The sequence below is a fragment of the Carettochelys insculpta genome, chromosome 6 (genome assembly GCF_033958435.1).
Source record: "Carettochelys insculpta isolate YL-2023 chromosome 6, ASM3395843v1, whole genome shotgun sequence".
NCBI lineage: Eukaryota > Metazoa > Chordata > Testudines > Carettochelyidae > Carettochelys > Carettochelys insculpta.
The window spans coordinates 15,178,254-15,198,194 of record NC_134142.1 but is presented as its reverse complement, the minus strand read 5'-3'; the positions used below and the strand labels follow the sequence as shown (position 1 = coordinate 15,198,194).

The following is a 19,941-nucleotide window of genomic DNA, read 5'->3' as shown; positions in this document are numbered from 1 at the left end:
CGCCGTCGCCCCACCACCTCCCCGCGAGGGCCACCGCGCCGAGGGACCCCTGGAGCCACCCGAGACTCGCCGGCGCCGATATCTTCTGGTGGAGCCCGCTCCCACCCAGCCGCGGACCAGACTGCAGGCCCGCCGGAGCTCCCGGCTGGGAACGCCCACTGGGGGCCTGTAGGGGGTGAGGGGCCCGGGACGTGGCCCCCCCCCGATGGACAGACTTTGGGGACTGGGTGGGTGGGTGCTGCCCCTGCTTGCCCCGTCCCCCCTGTAAATAGTTCTCCCCGTTCTCCTCCCTGCTTTTTGGTTTCCTTTTGTGGATGGCGCACCCTGCTTGGAGTTTATTGTTGTACATAGTTTTATTTGTGCCCATCTTGCTTTTGTTACATGTTTGTCCCTCCTTTTTGCTTTCCCTTTCACATGTGTATATTTTTCTATTTCAAAAAAAAAAAAAGGTTCAGCCAAAGAAAACATTTACGTTCACCCACAAGTTCGATCTGTCGTTTCTCCTGGACAAGGGGGGGGGGGGCGGTGGGGTGCCCCATGGTGGTGTGGGCGTTGAGGCAGGAGTGTGGGGGAGGAAGGGGCGGGCAGTCGGGGGCCTGGGCAGAGTTCACCCCGCGGCCTGGTTGTCGAAGTGGGCCCGCAGGGCCTCCCGGACCCGGGTCCCCTCTGGGTCCACCTGCCGACTGGGGGCAGCAGGTGGCTGGAGGTGTGCCCTGCCGTCCTCGGCGGCCCAGCCCTGAAGGAAGGTCTCCCCCTTGCTCTCGACAAGGTTGTGCAGGGCGCAGCAGGCACCCACAATCTGGGGGATGTTGTTGGGGCTGGCATCCAGGCGGGTGAGGAGACATCTCCATCGTCCCTTGAGGCGGCCGAAGGAGCGCTCCACCACCTGGCGCGCACGGTTCAGGCGCGCGTTGAAGCGCTCCTGGCTGGCGGAGAGGTGGCCCGTGTAGGGGCGCATAAGCCACGGCCGGAGGGGGTAGGCCGCATCCGCAATCATGCAGAAGGGCATGGTGGTGTCCCCCAGAGGGATCTCCCGCTGGGGGATGTAGGTCCCCGCCTCCAGCCGGCGGCACAGGCCCGAGTTGCGGAAAACCCGGGCGTCATGGGTGCTGCCAGGCCAGCCCACGTAAATGTCCTGGAACCGTCCCCGGCTGTCCACCAAGGCCTGGAGGACCACTGAATGGTAGCCCTTCCGGTTCACGTATCGGCCTCCGCTGTGGTCCGGGTCGCGGATGGGGATGTGGGTCCCATCCAGAGCCCCGAAGCAGTTGGGGAAGCCCAGGGTGGCAAAGGCGGCAATGGTGGCATCTGGGTCCCCCAGCCTCACGAGTCTGTGCAGGAGCATGGAGTTGATGGCACGCACGACCTGCAGGGAAAGCACATGGGACAGCCTCAATGAGGGGTGAGCAGGGTGTGCATGGCCCTGCCCTGGCCCCCCTGGCCTGCCCTGCTCTGCCCTGGCCCCCCTGCTCTGCCTTGGCCCCCCTGCTCTGCCCTGGCCCCCCTGGCCTGCCCTGCTCTGCCCTGGCTCCCCTGCTCTGCCCTGCTCTGCCCTGGCCCCCCTGGCCTGCCCTGCTCTGCCCTGGCCCCCCTGCTCTGCCCTGCCCTGCCCTGGCCCCCCTGGCCTGCCCTGCTCTGCCCTGGCCCCCCTGGCCTGCCCTGGCCCCCCTGGCCTGCCCTGGCCCCCCTGCTCTGCCCTGGCCCCCCTGGCCTGCCCTGCTCTGCCCTGGCCCCCCTGCTCTGCCCTGCTCTGCCCTGGCCCCCCTGCTCTGCCCTGGCCTCCCCCTGTGGGTTCTCTTACCTCCATGAAGACGGCCCCGACAGTGGCCTTTCCGACGCCAAACTGCTGCCCCACGGATCGGTAGCTGTCCGGAGTGGCCAGCTTCCAGACAGCGATGCCGACCCGTTTCTCCACGCTGAGGGCACGCCGCATGGCAGTGTCCCGGTGCCGGAGTGCGGGGCTGAGCCACTGGCACAGCTCCAGGAATGTCTGTCGGGTCATCCTGAAGTTGCGGACCCAGTGCTCGTCATCCCACTCCCCAAGCACCAGGCGCTCCCACCAGTCGGTGCTGGTGGGGTGGCTCCACAGCCGCCGGCGTGTGAGGCGGGGGGTGGAGCGGGGTGCTGCAGGGGTAGGGGCTAAGCCCTGCTGCCCCGGGGGCATCTCCTCCCCTGGGGCAGGAAGGTGCTCAGCTGCCCCCAACATGACAAGAGCCAGGGCAAGCCCTGCTCCTGCCAGGAGGGCTGGCTGGACCTCTAGCTGCTGCTGCTGCTGCTGCTGGGGGTCCATAACTGCGGCGCTCGGGGTCTGTGTGCCTATCTGGCTCGTCAGACCGCGTGCTGTGCAGGCTGAGTGTATGTGGGAGGGGCCCTTTAAGGGAGCGGCTAGCTGTTGCCCCGGAAGCGCTAGCCTGCCCTGTGACCCTGTGTGCAGCTGTGCCTGGCATCCCTATTTCGATGTGTGGTACTTTGACGTGTAGACGTTCCCTCGCTGCGCCTATTTCGATGTCGGGCTGCGCAACGTCGAAGTTGAACATCGACGTTGCCGGCCCTGGAGGACGTGTAGACGTTATTCGTCGAAATAGCCTATTTCGATGTCGCAACATCGAAATAAGCTATTTCGAAGTAGCGTGCACGTGTAGACGTAGCCTAACAGAGTTTAAAAAAGAGCTCGATAAATATCTGGAGGTTAGGTCCATAGATGGGTATTAGCAAGGGGTAAGGTATGGTGCCTAGCCTTTTGTCGAAGGTGGGAGATGGATGGCAGGAGACAAATCGCTTGATCGTTGTCTTCGGTTCACCTCCTCTGGGGCACCTGGCACTGGCTACTGTCGGCAGACAGGATACTGGGCTAGATGGACCTTTGGTCTGACCCAGTATGGCCATTCTTATGTTCTTATGTTCTTTTATATCACTGGGCCGCAGAACAGCTGCCCCCCCATTGGCCTTGGTAACAGCCCTCATAGCATTATGGGATAATACTTACTTGAACTAGACTCAAGCCTGGGACTGTGGCCCATATTTTCAAGCCAATTCCCTGAGGCAAAAAGTCCCCTCTGTTTAGTTACTAGTAAACCATCCCCTCACATATTTTCTGTGAGGGATTCATAAGGACTGACTTGGTTTTTATTTCTACTTGAGCTAATCTTTCCTCCTTATCGGTGCTCAGATGGTACGACAGAGGAATCTGGACGAAGGCAACTGAGCTGCAGTTAAATACTGACATGGTCTCTTCAGTGTATCTTACAGAGACAGCTCTTACACGTAAATCGTTTTCATACAATTTACCAAAATGGACCAAAGAGAGACAGTTCTAGAACCTCCCAACAACATTTGCATCTCTGTGTTACAGAGCCAGGGGCTCAATGCAGGGATTCAATGGTAACCCCACAGCAAATTAGTCTGTACCACATTTACAATCAGCGTGTGATTGGAGAACACAGACTTCAATGAGCAAACACATAGACCCTCTTCACCTAGAGATGCCTTTCAATTATCTACATTTGGAAAGCACTGAGGCCAGCAGAAGGGCTAACCTAGAAATTGGGGAGCATGTTTCTTGAAAGTTAATACAAAAAAAAAAAAAGTATGGTTGAAAACCATCTGTTAAAAAACTTATTTGATAGAATCTGTGTTTTCAGCCCAATTTTTTAACTGCAGTTATATCATCTTCACCTCATCTCGCAATCTTTCACCAAAAGATTTTTCTTTTGCTGCTGTATTTTTAAAAACCAGTAAAGTCTATATTGGGATGACCCCGTGTAATGGGTCTCTGTGCCTACTAATCATCTGTGGCTGCTAAATGAAGTATATCTATTTTCTCTGTTACATTACTATTGGCAACCAGGTCTTCAGTAAGTGCCCAGAAATATTTCCATGGCAACAAAAAGCATTCAACCATTGCTCTTGCTTTGTGTCAATTTAGCTTAAAAATCTTCTGTTGTAGAGGGAATAGGGTACATTAAGTAAAATAAAATCGAGATACAATGTTCTGAAAAGAATCCAAGGGTAAACAGGAAACATGCATTTTACAGGACCCAGGGAAAAAATGCCAAATGCAAGAGGAAAATTTTTTAAAAGCTTAATTTTTAGGCTAGTGACTGAGTGATTCTCCCTTACTGAATGCCAGCCAGCCAGCCCGCCCATATGTTCACTTTATGTTGTCATTTAGAGTTAGGAACAGAAGAAACAGAAACAAGGATACCTCTTCCACGTTCTTTGAACATTTCAATCCAGATCGAAATTTGAAGTTGGCAGGGTATCCCATCTCCTCACATCTCAGCTAGCATCAGATCATTTCACACATTTACCATCAGTCAACAGCTCCAAAGAACAATGGAAAAGATGAAGCAGGGGCAGGTATGTTTAGGAAGGGACTTGCCACACTCAGGGTAAGAGAAGATGTACGATCATATCTGAGGCAGGGGAAATTAAAAAACATCTTCTCACAAGCGAGACATTTTCAGTCATTGTCCGGCGCTTTCACACTTCACAGTCAGCTGCTGCAACGTATACAATATAGATCGCTTTGAGACAAATGAAGCCAGGGCTTTCTCTTATATCATGCCCTTGATCCATCCAAGAAACTGCACTGCCATCAAGACTCTATGGAACTTAGAGGTGGTGGTGCAGGGGAGAGAAAGAAAAGGTTAGATTTACACTGCTCTTGAAGAGCCACTGCCAAGATTTACAACATTCATATCTGATCTCCCCATCAAGTACCAAAATAAAGGGCCAAATCCTATGCAGTTTCGAGCACCAGACCAAATGTGCTGAGAACCCACGGACCCAAATGACAACAGCTGTTGGGGTCCAAGGTGTTTAGCCATTTTCAGGAGAGAGCCTCTGCAACAGCAGGTTCAAATTTTCAGAAGCGTCCAAATGGCATTTTCCAAGAAAGCCAAGCACTTGGGAGTCTTACAACTTGTTATGGAGTTCTGCCAAACAGGCCCCAATGGTGGGAGGAAGGGGGCCAAAGGGGGAGCTGCCCCAGGCCCTGGCATTTCAAAGAGGCCAAAGTAGCAGCAGCAGTGGCTGGGGCTCCAGGCCCTTTCGAAGTGTCACGGCAGGGCTGGTTCACCACTCCATGTGGCTTTGTGGGTGGTAGGCAGTGTCACAGTCTGAGCAGCATTAAGCGTGGACTGCCGTGGGCCCTGCACACAGCTCGGCCCCCCTCCTACCCTTGCCCTGGAGCCTGCAGTGGCTGCTGCCAGATTAACTCTTCATGATGAGCTACCTCTGTAGTAAAACAAAAAACCAAACAGGAAAAAAAAACCAATAAGAAGGCAGTCCTGGAGCACTTCAAAGACTAACAAAATAATCTGTTAGGTGATGAGCTTTCATGGGGCAGACCCACTTCTTCAGATCTAGAAAATTCTGACCAATGTGGTCTGTGGTAACTAATCCACTAACTATTCCAGAATAACGCCCCCTGTCCACAGAAGCCCTTAATACTCTTGGGAAGCAGACAAAGCCAATTTGGAAGAGGATGCTAAAAGTTAACTGGTACAGGCTGAAGCAGCGCCCTGCCCGCTGTGAGCAGGGGGTTGCTTTAGCCCCGCAGAGCCACTGTGGGCAGGGATGCTCCATTTTGCTGGAGTACCCCCGTCTGCAACAGCCTGGGAAGAGGGAGGGGTGGCTGGGACCAGCTGGAGCACCCCTGCTCTGCAATGTGCCCCTGATGCCACCGTGGACGGGGGCCAGTCAGGCTGCACTGGGGTGCCCCCCACTCACGGCAACACCAGTGGCAGGGATGCTCCAGCCAGGCTGGAGCAGGGGGATAAGCCTCTCCCTGATTCCACATGGAAGACAGACTGATAGAGGAAATTCCACATGAGCAAACACACCATGAGGTCACATGCAACATTTGGCAGAAGCACAGAATATCCAGACCACCGCCACCATGCACCCACGCTGAGGGGTGCTGGGCTTAAAGTTGCTCATCAGCCAGGGTTTTAAGATCACAGCATCTCTCTCCCGCTCGCTCTGTTACGTTGTCGGGGAGGGGAACTGACATGCACCCGTTGGGTATCTGGCACTCAGACCCTTGAAACTACACATTTACCTTATAGTCTCTCAAACTCAAAAGGCCAGAAGGCCCCATCATAAGCATCTAGTGCAGGGGTTCCCAACCTATGGGTCAGGACCCAAATATGGGTTGCAATCAGATTTTCTAAGGGTCCCCGGCTGGGCTCTTAAGGAGCCATTTGCAGCCACTTGACTCCTCCTTGGCTCCCAGTCCCTGCCCTCCGGTGCTGAAATGGAGCTCAGCTGAACTGGTTTAACAGTTGGCAGGAGGGATCCTGCCCTGAAACCAATTAAACTGAGTCCCTTTTAAGTCTGCAGGGCGGAGAACTGCGCTGCTGCAGGTGGGGTAAGGGAGCAGGAGGGCTGGGGGAATCTGGGCAGAGAAGGAGGTGGCCCAACAAAAGAGCAGCGAGGGTCAGCAGCAGCAGCTTGGAAGTCCCCTGTGAGGTAAGTGGGGCATTTGGGTGGCTAAGACAGGTTTAAGCCTGTGGACAGGGAGGCAGAGGGGGCTGAGAGCTGGTCAGGGCTCTGCACCCCAGCCGGCTCTCACTGTGCTTCTAGGGTCCCCTGCACCCCAGCCAGGGATCCTGTGGCTGGTGCTGCTGGCCAAGGCTCCATGCCCCAGCTGACTTCAAGTCACGGGTCTGCAGGGGTTCCCCCCACCCCGGCGCCCCAGCTGGGGATTCTGCAGCTGGTGCTGCTGGTCAGGGCTCAGCGCCCCAGCTGGCTCCCAGCTGCAGGGCTGCCAGGGTCTCTGCTCGGGTTTTTGGGAAATCTTACGAGAGACAGTAAGCCCTGGCTGGGGATCCCACAGGTGGGGCTGCCTGTCCTGCATAAGTTTTCCAAAAATCTGGCAACCCTAGCTGAGAGGGGTTTAAGCTGGGGGACGGGGGGGCATTTTGGGGCTGAGAGGGGTTTAAGATGGGGGGGCAGAGGGGTGTGCTTTTCCCAGGGGAGAACCTCATCCACCCCCTCCGGTTTTGAATCGCCTTGGGTCACAAGGCCTTCCTGAATTGTCAAAATGGGTCCCCAGCTCAAAAAGGTTGGGAACCGCTGATGGAGTCTGAACCTCCTGCACATCTCAGGTCACTGAACCTCACCCACCCATTCCTGTAACAGCCCCCTAACCTCTGGTTGAGTTAAGTCCTGAAATCATAATGTAAAAATGTTGAGTTGTAGAGAATTCACCATTCACTAGCCTAAACCTGCAAGTACCCCATTGTACCAAGGAAAAGCAAAACAAAACAAAGAAAACAAAACAAACAACCCCAGGGCCTTGGCGAATCTGACCTGAGAGACTATTTCTTCATGACTCCAAATCTGGATACCAGTGACATATCACAGTGTATGTGGACAAGACCACCAGCCAGGGAACTGGGAAAGAACTCTCTGTAGTAACTAAGAGCTCTCCCCATCTAGTGTCCAACTGCCATCCACTGGAGATACTAGCTACATGCCATTCAAAGCAGTCATCATACCATTCCCTCCACAGACATATCAAGCTCATTCCTGAAGCCAGTATTCAGGGAGTACCTGGCACAAATCTTTTGGGGAGCTGAGATGCAAATGCCTGAAACTACTCATTTGATTTACTTTTTTTTTTTAAATCAAATTCTGATCCATTTCCTATAATCTTCTGTCTAGCGTCCTCTTGGATCTTATTTGAAAAATCATGAGGCAAAAAAGTGATTGAGGAGTACTTCATCTGTAACTCTTGAAACACATCTAGCTTTCAGTATAGCATTTCCCAGCAAACCACACAGAAACATCTCCAGATTCCTGGCAAGGTCTGTTTATTTATTTATTTTTTTAAGCAATGATGTATAAGCAGATGCTTTTCAAAGAGAAGGCTTTAGGCAAAGAGCTCCCTTTGAAGGGCTCTGCTAGCTGAAGCATTTTCACGGAAATCCACAGCACACTGACACGTCAAGCTCTTGAGCCTCAACTGGATAAATGTGAGAACTGAACTGCATTTCTTAATACAGGAACTGGGCCTGATTTCCCTCTAACCTACCGTCTTTTTACACCAGTTGAACTCCACTCACTGTAATGCAATTAATTCTGAAAGACAGAGGAGAATCAGGGTCATTAGCATGGTTGGTTTGGGGATTTTGGAGTGAAAAAAACTATAGGAGATGATGTAAAACAAAATGAGCCAATTAGTAGCTGAATGAGTCAAAGGAGAGAAATGGGCCCTCCTGAATAATGCTGCCAGATGGTTACTGCTAGCTTACCTGACACATGTGCCTTTCCATTAATGGTTTCTAGTGAGCCAGCCACATCCAGGTCACGCTGAAGATCCCTTATCTGCTGGTTGAGGTAGTCTTCCTCCTCAGGTATGGCAGGAAGCATATCTAGCAGCTGGTGGTCATCACATTCTTGGTAAAATCCCTGGGATGACAGAGAGCTGGTGTCATCTGGATGGTGCACTGCGGAGCTGGTGCCACTTGTCTCTCCCTTCTGACATCGCAGACCCCTGTCAGACCCACGGGTAGGTGCCTGGAAATCTAGATCACTTGTCGGTGGAAAGTGATGGTCTTCAGGATGCGCAGGCTCTGCACCTTTTGCGTTCTGGCTAAAGCTTTCTTCATCTTCGGAATCTCCAGAGCAGTCCTTATAAATATCATCACTGTCTTCAGAGTCCTGGTTTTGGTCTTCCTCTGCCTTGTGGTCCACTCTGCTCAAGTTGACCAAGGAAGCCGACAAGGTGTCTCCTGCTTGCTGGACAGCTTCGTACATCCGGGACATCCAAGAGGAGAAGGGTTGGAGGAAACTCTGAGCATTCTGAGAAGCCATGTTTATACCATGACCAGTATCTGATGATCAGTTGTTCAGTTTTGCCAGCATGCCACACTGACAATTCTGTGAGCTATAGAATAAGCATTATAAAAGATTACCATAAATCACTTGTCCATCAAAACCTGTGTGTTATCTATCAAAACTATCCAGCAAGGAGAGAAGGAAAGGCAAGAACCCTTCCACCAACCTAATGATACCACTACTAAGCCACCACCAGAAGTCCAAGATTACACAGTGAGTTGGCAAACATTCTGTAGCAGAAAGCAGAGACCTCCAGATAATCTTATGACAACTGCAGCAGAGCCCCTATGACCAGAACTTAAATACAAACCATTTGAATGCCAGAACTTCTCCTGGTGGGCATACAGTACACGATAAGCACAGAAATATTCTATATAAAAATACCCTGTGTTTATGCAGCACATTTCAGTCAATGTTCTCAAAATATTTGCAAGCCTAGTTTCTCTTAACCCCCCTGGAGGTAAGTGACACATCACATCCACCTAACAGATGGGGAAGCCAAGCCACAGAAAGTGAGACTTTTGTTTTGTTTGTTTTTTTTAATTGACTCTTCCAAAGGTCACACAGTCAATCAGTTGTTGATAGAAGCCGAACTTCCCGCCCCCAATACTGTACTGTAGCCATCGACTACACCACTGGTTCCCAATCTGGGTTCCTGCAGACCCCTGCGGGTCCCTAGGGGTACTGCAGGGGGTCCATGGAAAAAATATAAAAGATAAATAAAAATAATCAAAGAATATAATTTAAAATAAATTTCAAAATAACAATTGATTATTATTTTTAAATTAAAAATCTTCCAACAACGTTATTAATTGCTGTCTGAAAATCTATGTTGTGGTTTCCTCTCTCATTTAACAAAGGGTAGACAGCAGGTAGCACTGCCTTTGAGTGGGGTCTGTGAACCTTTGGAGGGTGATGGGGGGGGGCGGGTCCAAACAACTGAAAAGGCTGGGAATCATTGGACTACACATATGTCACTTCCCAGGGGAACACAAGCACATAGGCTGTATTGATTTCTGTGAGAAGGTCCAAAAGGAGCAGCGGCTGGCAGAGGAAGAGGAAACGGCGTAACTGCAATGGTTTTTTAATGTTTAAATGAAATATGAACATTTTCTACATGGAGGCCCTCATTCCGCAAGGCAGTTAAGGTCATCTAGCTTTTAGTATTGTCTGCAGTCCCATTGAATTAAGTAGGATTAATTAGAGGCTTCAAGTTCGTCATGTGCTTACATATGTTGCAGAATCACAATTTAAGACTGTTCCTGGAAGTGGTGTGTGGCGAGAGGTTGATGATTCTCAATTTGTGAAACTAACTGCTACCCGAAACAGGCACGTGTCCATTTTTTAACCGTCAGAAGGCTGCAGAAAGGCTACAGGCCTCTCTTCCGTGCCTCTAACACCTCTGCTCTTTCTGTGCCTTTGAAAAAATTTCCACGCAGTACCAGAAAGATATCTGCAAATTCAAGGGGAGTTTGGAGAACAACAAAAATTATGAGAAGGCAAATGGATTTAGGAAAAAAGATTAAATCACCTGTACTGCTTGGGTCAATGACAACTACAAGGGAAAAAAAATTTACAACACCAGAGGTGAAATCTGGGCCTCACTAATGCCATTGATTGCTAGGGGGTTAACCCAAAGGAGAGAAGAATTATATAGCACACCCCATGGCACTACATTAAGAAAGGGGAAATACAAGAAAACCTCTCAATAAAAGGCTGCAAAATAGTATCCTAAAAACTCACAGGAATCTCAGAGCTTGGATTATCTGAAAGTAGAGAGATATTTGTCCAGCCTTTTTTTAGGTAGCAGTCCTCCACTGACTCAGACGTGTAGGACCCAACTGATCTTTTCCATAAGAACCTTCCACCATATATATTATTTTTGCTGTGTCCAACCATCTGTCCGTCCAGGCAAAGTTCTGCCCGGTTACCCCCACATGGGGCCTGGCCCAGCCCCTCAACGGAGCCCTGCCCCACACCATGCCAACCGCTCCCTTACCCAGCGTGGGGCTCAGCCCAGTCCCCCCAACAGAGCCACCTGCTCCTTCCCCCCCAACACACACCATGCCAACTCCAGCCCCTTCCCCAGCAAGCATGGACCCAGCCCAGGCCCCCCAATAGAGCCTCTCCCCCACCAGTGTGGGGCCCAGCCCAGTCCCCCTCACATGCCAGCCCTACCTCCTCCCCAGCCCAGCCCCCAACGGAACCCTCTCCCCCAGCCATCATGGGGCCCCACCCATACCGTTTAGATGTGTATGACAACAAGTTTATGTCTAGAACTTTCTTCCAGTCCCACTTTGGCTTGCAAGCGCTGCTGCAACAGGGCCCCTAGAGGTAGATTCTTTTGCCAAACGATAACAAGTCCTGCAGTACCTTAGAGACTAATGAATTTATTAGGGCATACGCTTTCCTGGATAAAACCCACCTCCCACCTGATGAAGTGGGTTTTACACATGAAAACTTGTGCCCTAACAAATCTGTTAGCCTCCAGGGTGCCACAGGACTCCTTGTTGTTTCTACAGATACAGACTAGCATGGCTACTCCTCTCTGTCAAATGATGTTCTTGCAACTGGCTTTGGTTTCTTTTAAATAAACCTCCAAACCGTTTGTCGTCATTAGAATGTACTTAAAATTATACTCATTATGCCAGTGGTAAAAGCCTGGGTGACTAAATCTTTGGCAATGCATTTTTAAAAGCTAATGGCTATCACAAAGCTTTCCCATACGTGCGCCGACACTGATCCAACGCCAGTTGGAGTCAACTGGGACCTTGGCTTCGATTTCAGTGGTCCATTAAAGCAAGGTCATATTATCCATACAATCAATCACACCCACTCCCTTCATCGTCCCCCACCCTCCCCCGGCTCCCATCCAGCCACTCTTCCTCGTATGATCTATTTGTTTTGACTCTGAATTCAATTCATTTTATACTGTCTCCAAATGATGTTTTTTCTAGTGAGGAGTCACTGCACTAGATGTTGTGAGGAGACGCTGGCAGCACTGACAGCTGGGAAGAGACTGTTAGGCCTTTCAGGGCTTTTTAGGTAGGAGGTGATTGGGGTTTGCTACGTCCAGCCGTGATCGCTAAGCACAGGAGATAAATGTCACTTCTAAAATGGAACTGTTAGTTTAAACATAAAGACAACAAAACCTTTCTGCATGTTTCTCCTCGCTCATGTCTGTGACCCAAGGGCCTATGGGTGCCCACTGGCAGAGGACACAGTGGTCCATAGAGTTACCAGGATCTCCTGCATTCAGTTTCCGAGGCAGTCATTTCCCATTTTGTAGGTATGAAACTGACTGTTCCTTCCAAAGTGGAGTGCTTTGCATTTCTCCTAACTGAATTCCATCCTCTTCACCTCAGACCATTTCTCCAGTTTGTCCAGATCATTTTGAGTTAGAGCCCTATCCTCCAAAGCACCCACAACCCCTCGCAGCTCGGTAACACCCACAAAAATGTACTGTTTCTTCCTCTCCTCTGGTTTTCACCGTGAACACCTGAGTGCATGGACAACTCAAGGCCACCACATCTGCCCAGGCTTGCGTCCTGGAGAGGTGCTCCAGCTTCACCTCCAGCTGCCTTGAATAATGATCCTGAAGTAAAACTAGAACAGTAAACCCTCAATTTAATGGACCCTGATATAATGCACTTCAGAAGTAACAGACACTGTCTGCCAGCCTCCCTCCTCCCGCCTAAATAAATGCCAGAGACTCACCAGAGCTGCCACTGGGACAGAAGGGGCCACTGCCACAGCTGGGGCCACCGGGGCCAGAGGAGCTCCCCTCTCCCAGCCCCATGTGAGCGGAGCATGTCGTTGCCCGGCTGCCCCTGCCTGCAATGGCGCTGAGCAGCAGCCATGGTGTCGGAGGCTGCTGCCCCCTGGCAGGCTGGAAGCGGCCGCGCTCTACCTTCACGTGGACGACTTGGGGCCGGGGGCTGGAAGAGCTGCAGCGCTGAGACCCACAGGAGGTGGAAGGAGCCAGGCTGGCATGCAGCTCCTCCTCTGGTAACTGGGAGAGGGAGTTAGAGGCGTGAGGGGAAGAATGGGGCAAGGGAAGGGGGGAGCAGAGGATGGGAGCGAGTGATGGGCTGGGAAGGTCAGTGCATCATCATACAGTAGAACCATCTGCCTATAACGGACTTCCGGCATTAACGGACACCCCTCCCCCCCATTGGTCCGTTAAGTCGAGGGTTTACCGTAAAGCTGGTGCGTACTATTCCTTTGGAAGCAGTGAATCTGGGAAAGTGCAGTGGATCGGGGCTGGGCGTTCAACAATCATGCTTGGGGGGTTCACACGTCAGTACATGCCTATCACTTGCCTGCTGAGTTACTGTGTAGACTGGGGTCAGCGAGGCTGAGAGGGGAGGTTATCAGCTGGCCGGCAGAGACAAGGCTCTCTCAAGCTAAGGACAGGTGGCAGCCAGTGCTCCCTGTAAGCTGAGTTCTTGGGAGGCCAGGAAAGGTTCAAATGCTGCCCCGCTGATTAACAGAGCCCCCACAGCCAGCAGCATGTGTTTCTACGGGTGGTGCACAGGCCTTGGTGCACATAAGAAAATTTATTCTGTACATGGATGGAAAAATTAGAGGGAACACTGAGTCCACAAGATACCTCGTAATCCTGGATACGCAGGAACGCATTGAAACACCATTGCTAGGCTTTGGAGTGAGCACGCTGCTGAGATTAATGGAGCTAGTGGTTCAAACTGTCTGCAGCCGTGGCGTCCAATAGTATTTCAAGGATCACCATACTTGTGGTTGTCCTCCTTCTCTATTTGCCACAACCCGACTCCAAATAAATGCCCTCGCCGTTTCCCCACAGCCAGGCACAGACACACACACATGGGGGCCCAAGGCAGAAGCCATGGTGGGGCCTGAGCCACATGGCAGGACCCAAGGCAGGAGCTGCCACGGCTGCTGCCAAGCACTGGGGCATGTGAGCAGAGCAGGTGGAAGGCACTCATGTGTGTGGCTCTGAGGAGCTGCATTTAAAGGCTCCAAGAGCCGCATGCAACTCCAGAGCCCAGATTCAGCGCACCGCGGTGTCCTGTTCATCATATATGGAGATTGGCCAATGTACTGGACACTGCAGGTCTACAGCCTCGGGCACTGTATTATATTCAGCATTGTATTATATTCAGTTCACATTCCGGAGGCTGTGTTCATAACCAGAATGCTAAAGAGATTTTTTTGGCATGAAAGTCCAGATTAAAGAGCAAAGAGAACTTTGGTAATCACACTTAGGCTGCCCCGAAGTTGAGGCTACCTATTCGGAATCTAGGAAAGCTTCAACATCCATAAAGCTCATCTAAACTGTTTGGCTTGTAGCAAGTTGTGAAATGGCACTAGAAGGTGACAGTTCCTAGAAACCGGCTAGAGAAGGCAAGAGAGTTTACCTCAGTTAGAGGCTGGCTATTTCCCTGAAGCCCAAACCCTAATTAACAACAGCTCATACTTTAACTGATGTTTACAGTGTGTGTTACAGCAAAGCCGTTCCCAGACCAAGGATTTCCATTTTAAATAACTTTAACAATCTCAACTCACTTTTTCACAGAGGAGGAAAAATTTATGAGAACAATAAGGGAAATGTTGACGAGAGTGAGAAAGATTTATTTTTAATGTGCGTACCTCAAAAAAGAAACAGCTTATCAGGTTCACTTCAGACATCCTCAACCTTTCCTCTCTCTCATGATAAATTTCACACTAAACTGCCTGTATAAATAGTTTCTTTTCTCATAGAACATCAGATGGCTAGAAGGGGCAGTATTAACATGTAAGAGAAAGCACCACAACCATTACCATGCAAACGCTACAATCAGTGATGATAATCACAAGGAGTGAGCTCCTTCAGCTGAGCCTGAGGACTAGCCAGCCCAGTCTCCAGGCAGATGAAATGGTTCCTCTCAGTCGTAACTGTTGTTCTTCAAGAGGTGTTGCTCATATCTATTCCAGTTAGGTATGCACACACCACGTGTACCACTGTTGGAAAGTTGTTCCCTAGCTACTACCTGGTGGCTTGGCTGTGGATCCCCCTGGAAGAGTGCCAGTGCAGAGCTCCATAAATGACCCAGCTGACCCGACCCACCTCCATTCCTTCGTGTCAGCTAGTCCAACAGTTGGGAAAGGAGGGTGGGTTTCAAATAGACATAAGCCACACATCTTGAAGAATAACAATTACAACGGTAAGTAACCATCTTTAATTCTTCAAGTGCTTGCTTATGTCTTTTCGAGTTAGGTGATTCCAAAGCCAATCCCAGGGGGCGATGGGTCAGAGTCAACGTGTGGCTGACTCAAGGACAGCAGCCCTGAAGACTGCATCCCATCTAGACTGATAAACAAGAGCATAGTGAGATAACTCAGTGATTTGAGCATTGACCTGCTAATCCCACGGTTGTTAGCTCAGTCCTTGAGGGGACCAGTTAGGGAGCTGGGGCAAATGGAAGAAAAGGAGGAGGGGAAAAAAAAAAAGATGGCGCTTGGCCCTGCCAAGAGGGCAGAGGACTGGACTCAATGACCTCCTGAGGTCCCTTCCAGCTCTATGAGATGTGTGTGTATAAAAGTGTGTACAGAGGATCATGTGGGAGCACGATGGATTTCCTGGAGAGGCACGTGAGCCAGAAAGGCAGTTGAGGATACCTGTGCTCACGTGAAGCACCATAACAGGCAGCAGGGTACCTTTAGTGAGATTGTAGCACATCCGTGTACAGGATGGGATCCAGGAGGAGATGCACGGTGACGAAACTGGAAGCCCCTTCATTCAATCAACAATGGCCACAAAGAGCTACGAGGTCTTGTGGAAGAGCCTGATCTGATGCGGAAGGCAAGCGCCCCTTACATCAAGAGAATGCAGTTGTTGCTCCCACAGGGAGATGTGAGGCTTAGAATAGAAACCAGGAAGAAAACACTGGCCATGCTAAAGAACTATTTACATGAGTAAAAGCTGGGGAGATATGGTGTGGCAACAAGTACTCAGCCACCGTTCCAACAGCCTGCAGGGGCAGCAAGAAGGAACTGAGAGGTGGTCAGGTTGGCAAGGTAATGGATAGGGTCCTACCTGTGCCACTCCAGGAGGCTCCACAGCGAATCCAATGCCTAGCAGCTAGGGCAAAACTTTCCGACAGTCACGCCCGTGGCGTGCGCACTCAGTCTCTGAATAGATCTGAACAAGCACTCAAAGAAGAATAGTAACAGAGAGGAAGCCGTGCTAGTCTATACACTATCAAAACAACAAGCAGTCAAGTAGCACTTTAAAGACTAGCAAAAGAGTTTATGAGGTGAGCTTTCATGAGACAGACCCACGAATGAGTATACTTGTATGAGCATACTTGGCTCAATCTAATTCTTGACCTTCCCCCCCCCACGCCTCCACTCTCTGATTTGCTCACCTTGATTATCTTTTTCTGATTTGTCCTCCTTGCTTACTGTTTTTGGTTCTCTGTGCCTTAAATATTGAGTCTGTTCTGGTCTGACTATGGTCTGAAGAAGTGGGTCTGTCCCACGAAAGCTCACCTAATAAACTATTTTGCTAGTCTTTAAAGTGCTACTTGACTGCTTTTTGTTTTCAAAGAATAATAATGAGCTTACACAGGACCACCTGGTTAACCTGCCCACCTGATGGGTGGAAGGGAGCCAGCAGGTGAGGCCTGTTTTAAGCTCAGCAGCATGTCACTGGCTCTTTGATTCTTATGCCCACAGCTGCGACTGTTCCTGTAACTGCCTTTTTGCCAGAATTGCTCTTGTCCTGCTCCACTACAGTCCGACCCTCCTTCCTTCTGACTCTGCTCCCTGGCGTGCATGGCTCTAGGCTCTCAGCATTTGCTCTGATCTCTAGGTCTGACCCTGCCACACACCAATCATTACAGTGACCGTCGGCTGCACCATCATTCCATTCCGAGGAGATCCAGGAGGAGGAAAAAATATAAGTTTTCCTCTTCTCCTGTTGAAAGGATTTTCCCCTAAATCCCTCCACTAGGACACGAACCACCCTGAAACATGCTTCTTGGCTTCTGTCTGCTCCTTTCATCCACTCCTTTGGGCTGATCCTGGCACAGCAGAGCAGGACCAAGAGAGGAAGAGAAGGGAAAGTCTCACACTGATTCTTAAGCCTTGCAGCAAGCTCTCCAACAGACAGGCTTTATTGGAAGAGGCTCAGAGTTTGCTGGAAACATCCCCTTTGGGTGGTGTTAAACTTGACACTCCCCCCCGCATACATCCCAGAGACCCATACCACAATGTTCTTCCAGACCCCTCAGCAGTCAGGTCTGTCTCATTGCTTCTGAATGCTCACAACAGCTGAAGGACACATCCCATTTCATACGTTCATGCTCCCTTCAGACTCAATGCACACATGCACAGTGTAGCTACTGCCTCAAATTCCAAACACTTCCTAGTTTTCTGCCAGGTTCAGGTGTCAGACAGACACTGCTGGACAGGGATAATTCCACTCAGCCTGCTCTATACATATATATCTCAGAGAATAGGAAGGACTTCAAGAGGTCATCAAGTCCAGTCCCCTGCCTTCTCGGCAGGACCAAGGACCCTCTCTGACAGTTTTTTTTTTTTTTTCCCATCTCTTTGCCCCAGACCTCTAAATGGACTCCTGAAAGACTGAACTCACAACACTGGGTTTACAAGGCCAGTACTCAAACCATTCTCCATTCACCTTCATGAACTCTTCTCAGTCACTTGAATTCCTTGCATGAGTTTGGAGTCACCAGCTCTCACACACACGTGGATGAGCACTCCCTGGTCCCACATCTCACCAGCGAACCGGGGACCCTGGGGGGTGTTCCTGGATGGTTTATTGGATGTAGACCCCAACCCCATGCTCCCTGGTCTAACCAAAACATTAAGTGTACACCAACTCCCACTCGCATATTTTCAGCCCAGACACCAGTTAAAGCCTTTGTCACTTAAGACAGGCAAAGTGCGGGAGCAGGCCCCCTTGGGGGAGGGTGTGAAATTTCAGCAGCTGGATATCAGGCTCATCCCTCCCATTAAAAATGTTGAACTATGTTACTCTTTTTTATGTAAGGGTGTTAGCATTTCGCATACCAGCTAATGAAGTTTTTACATTCTACAGACTTATTTTCTTACGTGAGCTGAAATGGGGGGGGGGCGTTTTTTATGAAAATAATCAAAATGTCCATCTGTTCGGATTGCACTAGCTACATTGCAGGGAAGGGGCTACTAAATGGCAGGGATGAAAAGTGGGACCCAATGGAAAAAGCTTGCTCAGCCCTGCTTGCAGAGGCAGGTGTAAACTAGGATACCTGGCAGGCAATGGAACCAGCTAAACTCTATCTAATAAAAAGGAAATACTTCCACTGTTATTTTCCTGGATCCTGCTTTCCCTTCTTCCCACCCGTTTTCCAAGCTAAGATTTGCCATCAGTCACAGTGAACACCATTCCTGTCTTCTGCAGCTGTAGCCTTCCTCAACACATAAAGATGAGGAAGGGCTGGGGTCCCTGTGTAAATTTTACATACATGTATGAAATGTTGACCACTGTAGCATCTGAAGGGCCAGTCATCATCCAGACCTTCAAAGACAGAGAAGCAGCATAAATGCCTAAACTTTAGAGCACTTCTCCCAAAACATAGTATCACTGTCATGGGTGCAACACAAAACAAGGATCCGAGGCACTAGAGCCCAGCCAATGAATCCAGAAATTCCTTTTTCCTCTCTTCTTCTAGCTATATTTGGAGTTGTGCCAAGATTTGTTTTAAAAACTGATTTACAGCTAACCAAATACATTATTGGTCAGGATATTTAACCTCCTTTCTTTCTGATCCTTTGTCATGTGCGTTCGTTTTAGAAAAGAATGACAACTATAAATTACTGTCCTCTTCAGCTATCACTTTTCCCTCCTCCTCCCCATGATAACAAATCTATTGTGAAAGTCTGACATTAATTGCTCAAAACAGTTAACAGCTGTTTCACAAATCCGTGGTTGTCTACAAGGTAGCGAAAGAGGAAGAAAACAGGAAGAAAGATGTTTCTGCCATTCCTAAACTCAAACACTGCATAATAACATCAGCAATAGTGTCATAAAATCCAAAGGGGACCATTTGAACCTAAAAGAATTTACTCCGTTCTGTGAGTTGCTCTGTACGATGCCAACTACTTCGTCCATATATAAAGCACATCTACTATTTTACCTGGATTGTAAGATCTCCAGGGCAGGGACTGCCTTTTTGTTCTGTCTGTACATCTTTGATAACCATGAAAGTTCTGCGTAATAATTTATGAAGTATCTGCATGACCGTACCAAGCATTTTTGCACTGCTGCCCTCTGGACAGGAAGACCTGATTTTTCTCCCTGGGACGTGAGAGATCAGGTTAAGTATTGGAGACATAGCCACTAAGACTCCCTGGGCTGGAATCGAAGCTGTTCTTGCAGAGGCCACTGAACATATGAACACAGCACAGCTGCGCAGCAGCAGGAGGACAGTCACAGAAACCTGTGGTGATAACTGCTCCCTGAGACACTGCCACAGGCCTGAGAGAGACAGAGCAGGACTGGCGCTCAGGACTGTGGGCCTGGCAGGTCCTGGCTTCCATCTCTTTCATGCTACACATTCAGATTCTGTATTCCAGGTAACTAATAATTGTTCCCTTCTTCTGCAAAGGCCTGTGTTGTGATGTCAGTGCAGATATTTAGTGCCCACAAGATGTGGGAGGTATCTAGTCTGGCTTGGCTGGACTTGTTGCTGGGAACCACAGAGATTATGGCAACACAGCAGGGAAAACTCACAGCTGGCCTGTGCTAACTGACTAGGCTTGTTGGGCTTGGGCTGCAGAGCTGTTTCTTTGCTGTGTAGACTTGACTTTCTCACCTTGCAGGCAGAGGTGGAAAAAGTGCCCAAAATGTTACTTGAGTAAAAATACAGCAGTTTTTGCAAGCGGGAGGGTTGAGGTGTGGTGGTACTTAAGTACAAGTTACTAGTGTTCCTCTGGAAAACTACTTGAGTAAAAGTATACACACACACCCCCCACATCTTTACTGTACTCAAGGATTCTTCACATCAATGGCAAGACTTCATCACAAACGAGCAGCTTTGGAACAGAGCAGGACAAGATCCAATTAACACT

At 49.9% G+C, this 19,941-nt stretch overlaps 1 protein-coding gene across 3 annotated transcripts in view; it reads right to left on the bottom strand.

Annotated features, from left to right (window-relative positions):
* The window catches only part of SYT16 (synaptotagmin 16), a 133,202-nt gene that overhangs the window by 45,811 nt on the left and 67,450 nt on the right, over positions 1-19,941 (bottom strand). The window contains exon 1 of one of the 3 annotated variants that reach the window (XM_074998678.1): positions 8,262-8,823. The exons of the other annotated variants lie outside the window; for them this stretch is intronic. Within the exon in view, the coding sequence (XP_074854779.1) occupies positions 8,262-8,823 (562 nt within the window). Of the gene's footprint in view, positions 1-8,261; positions 8,824-19,941 lie in introns of those variants that run through there. 3 annotated transcript variants of the gene reach the window in all.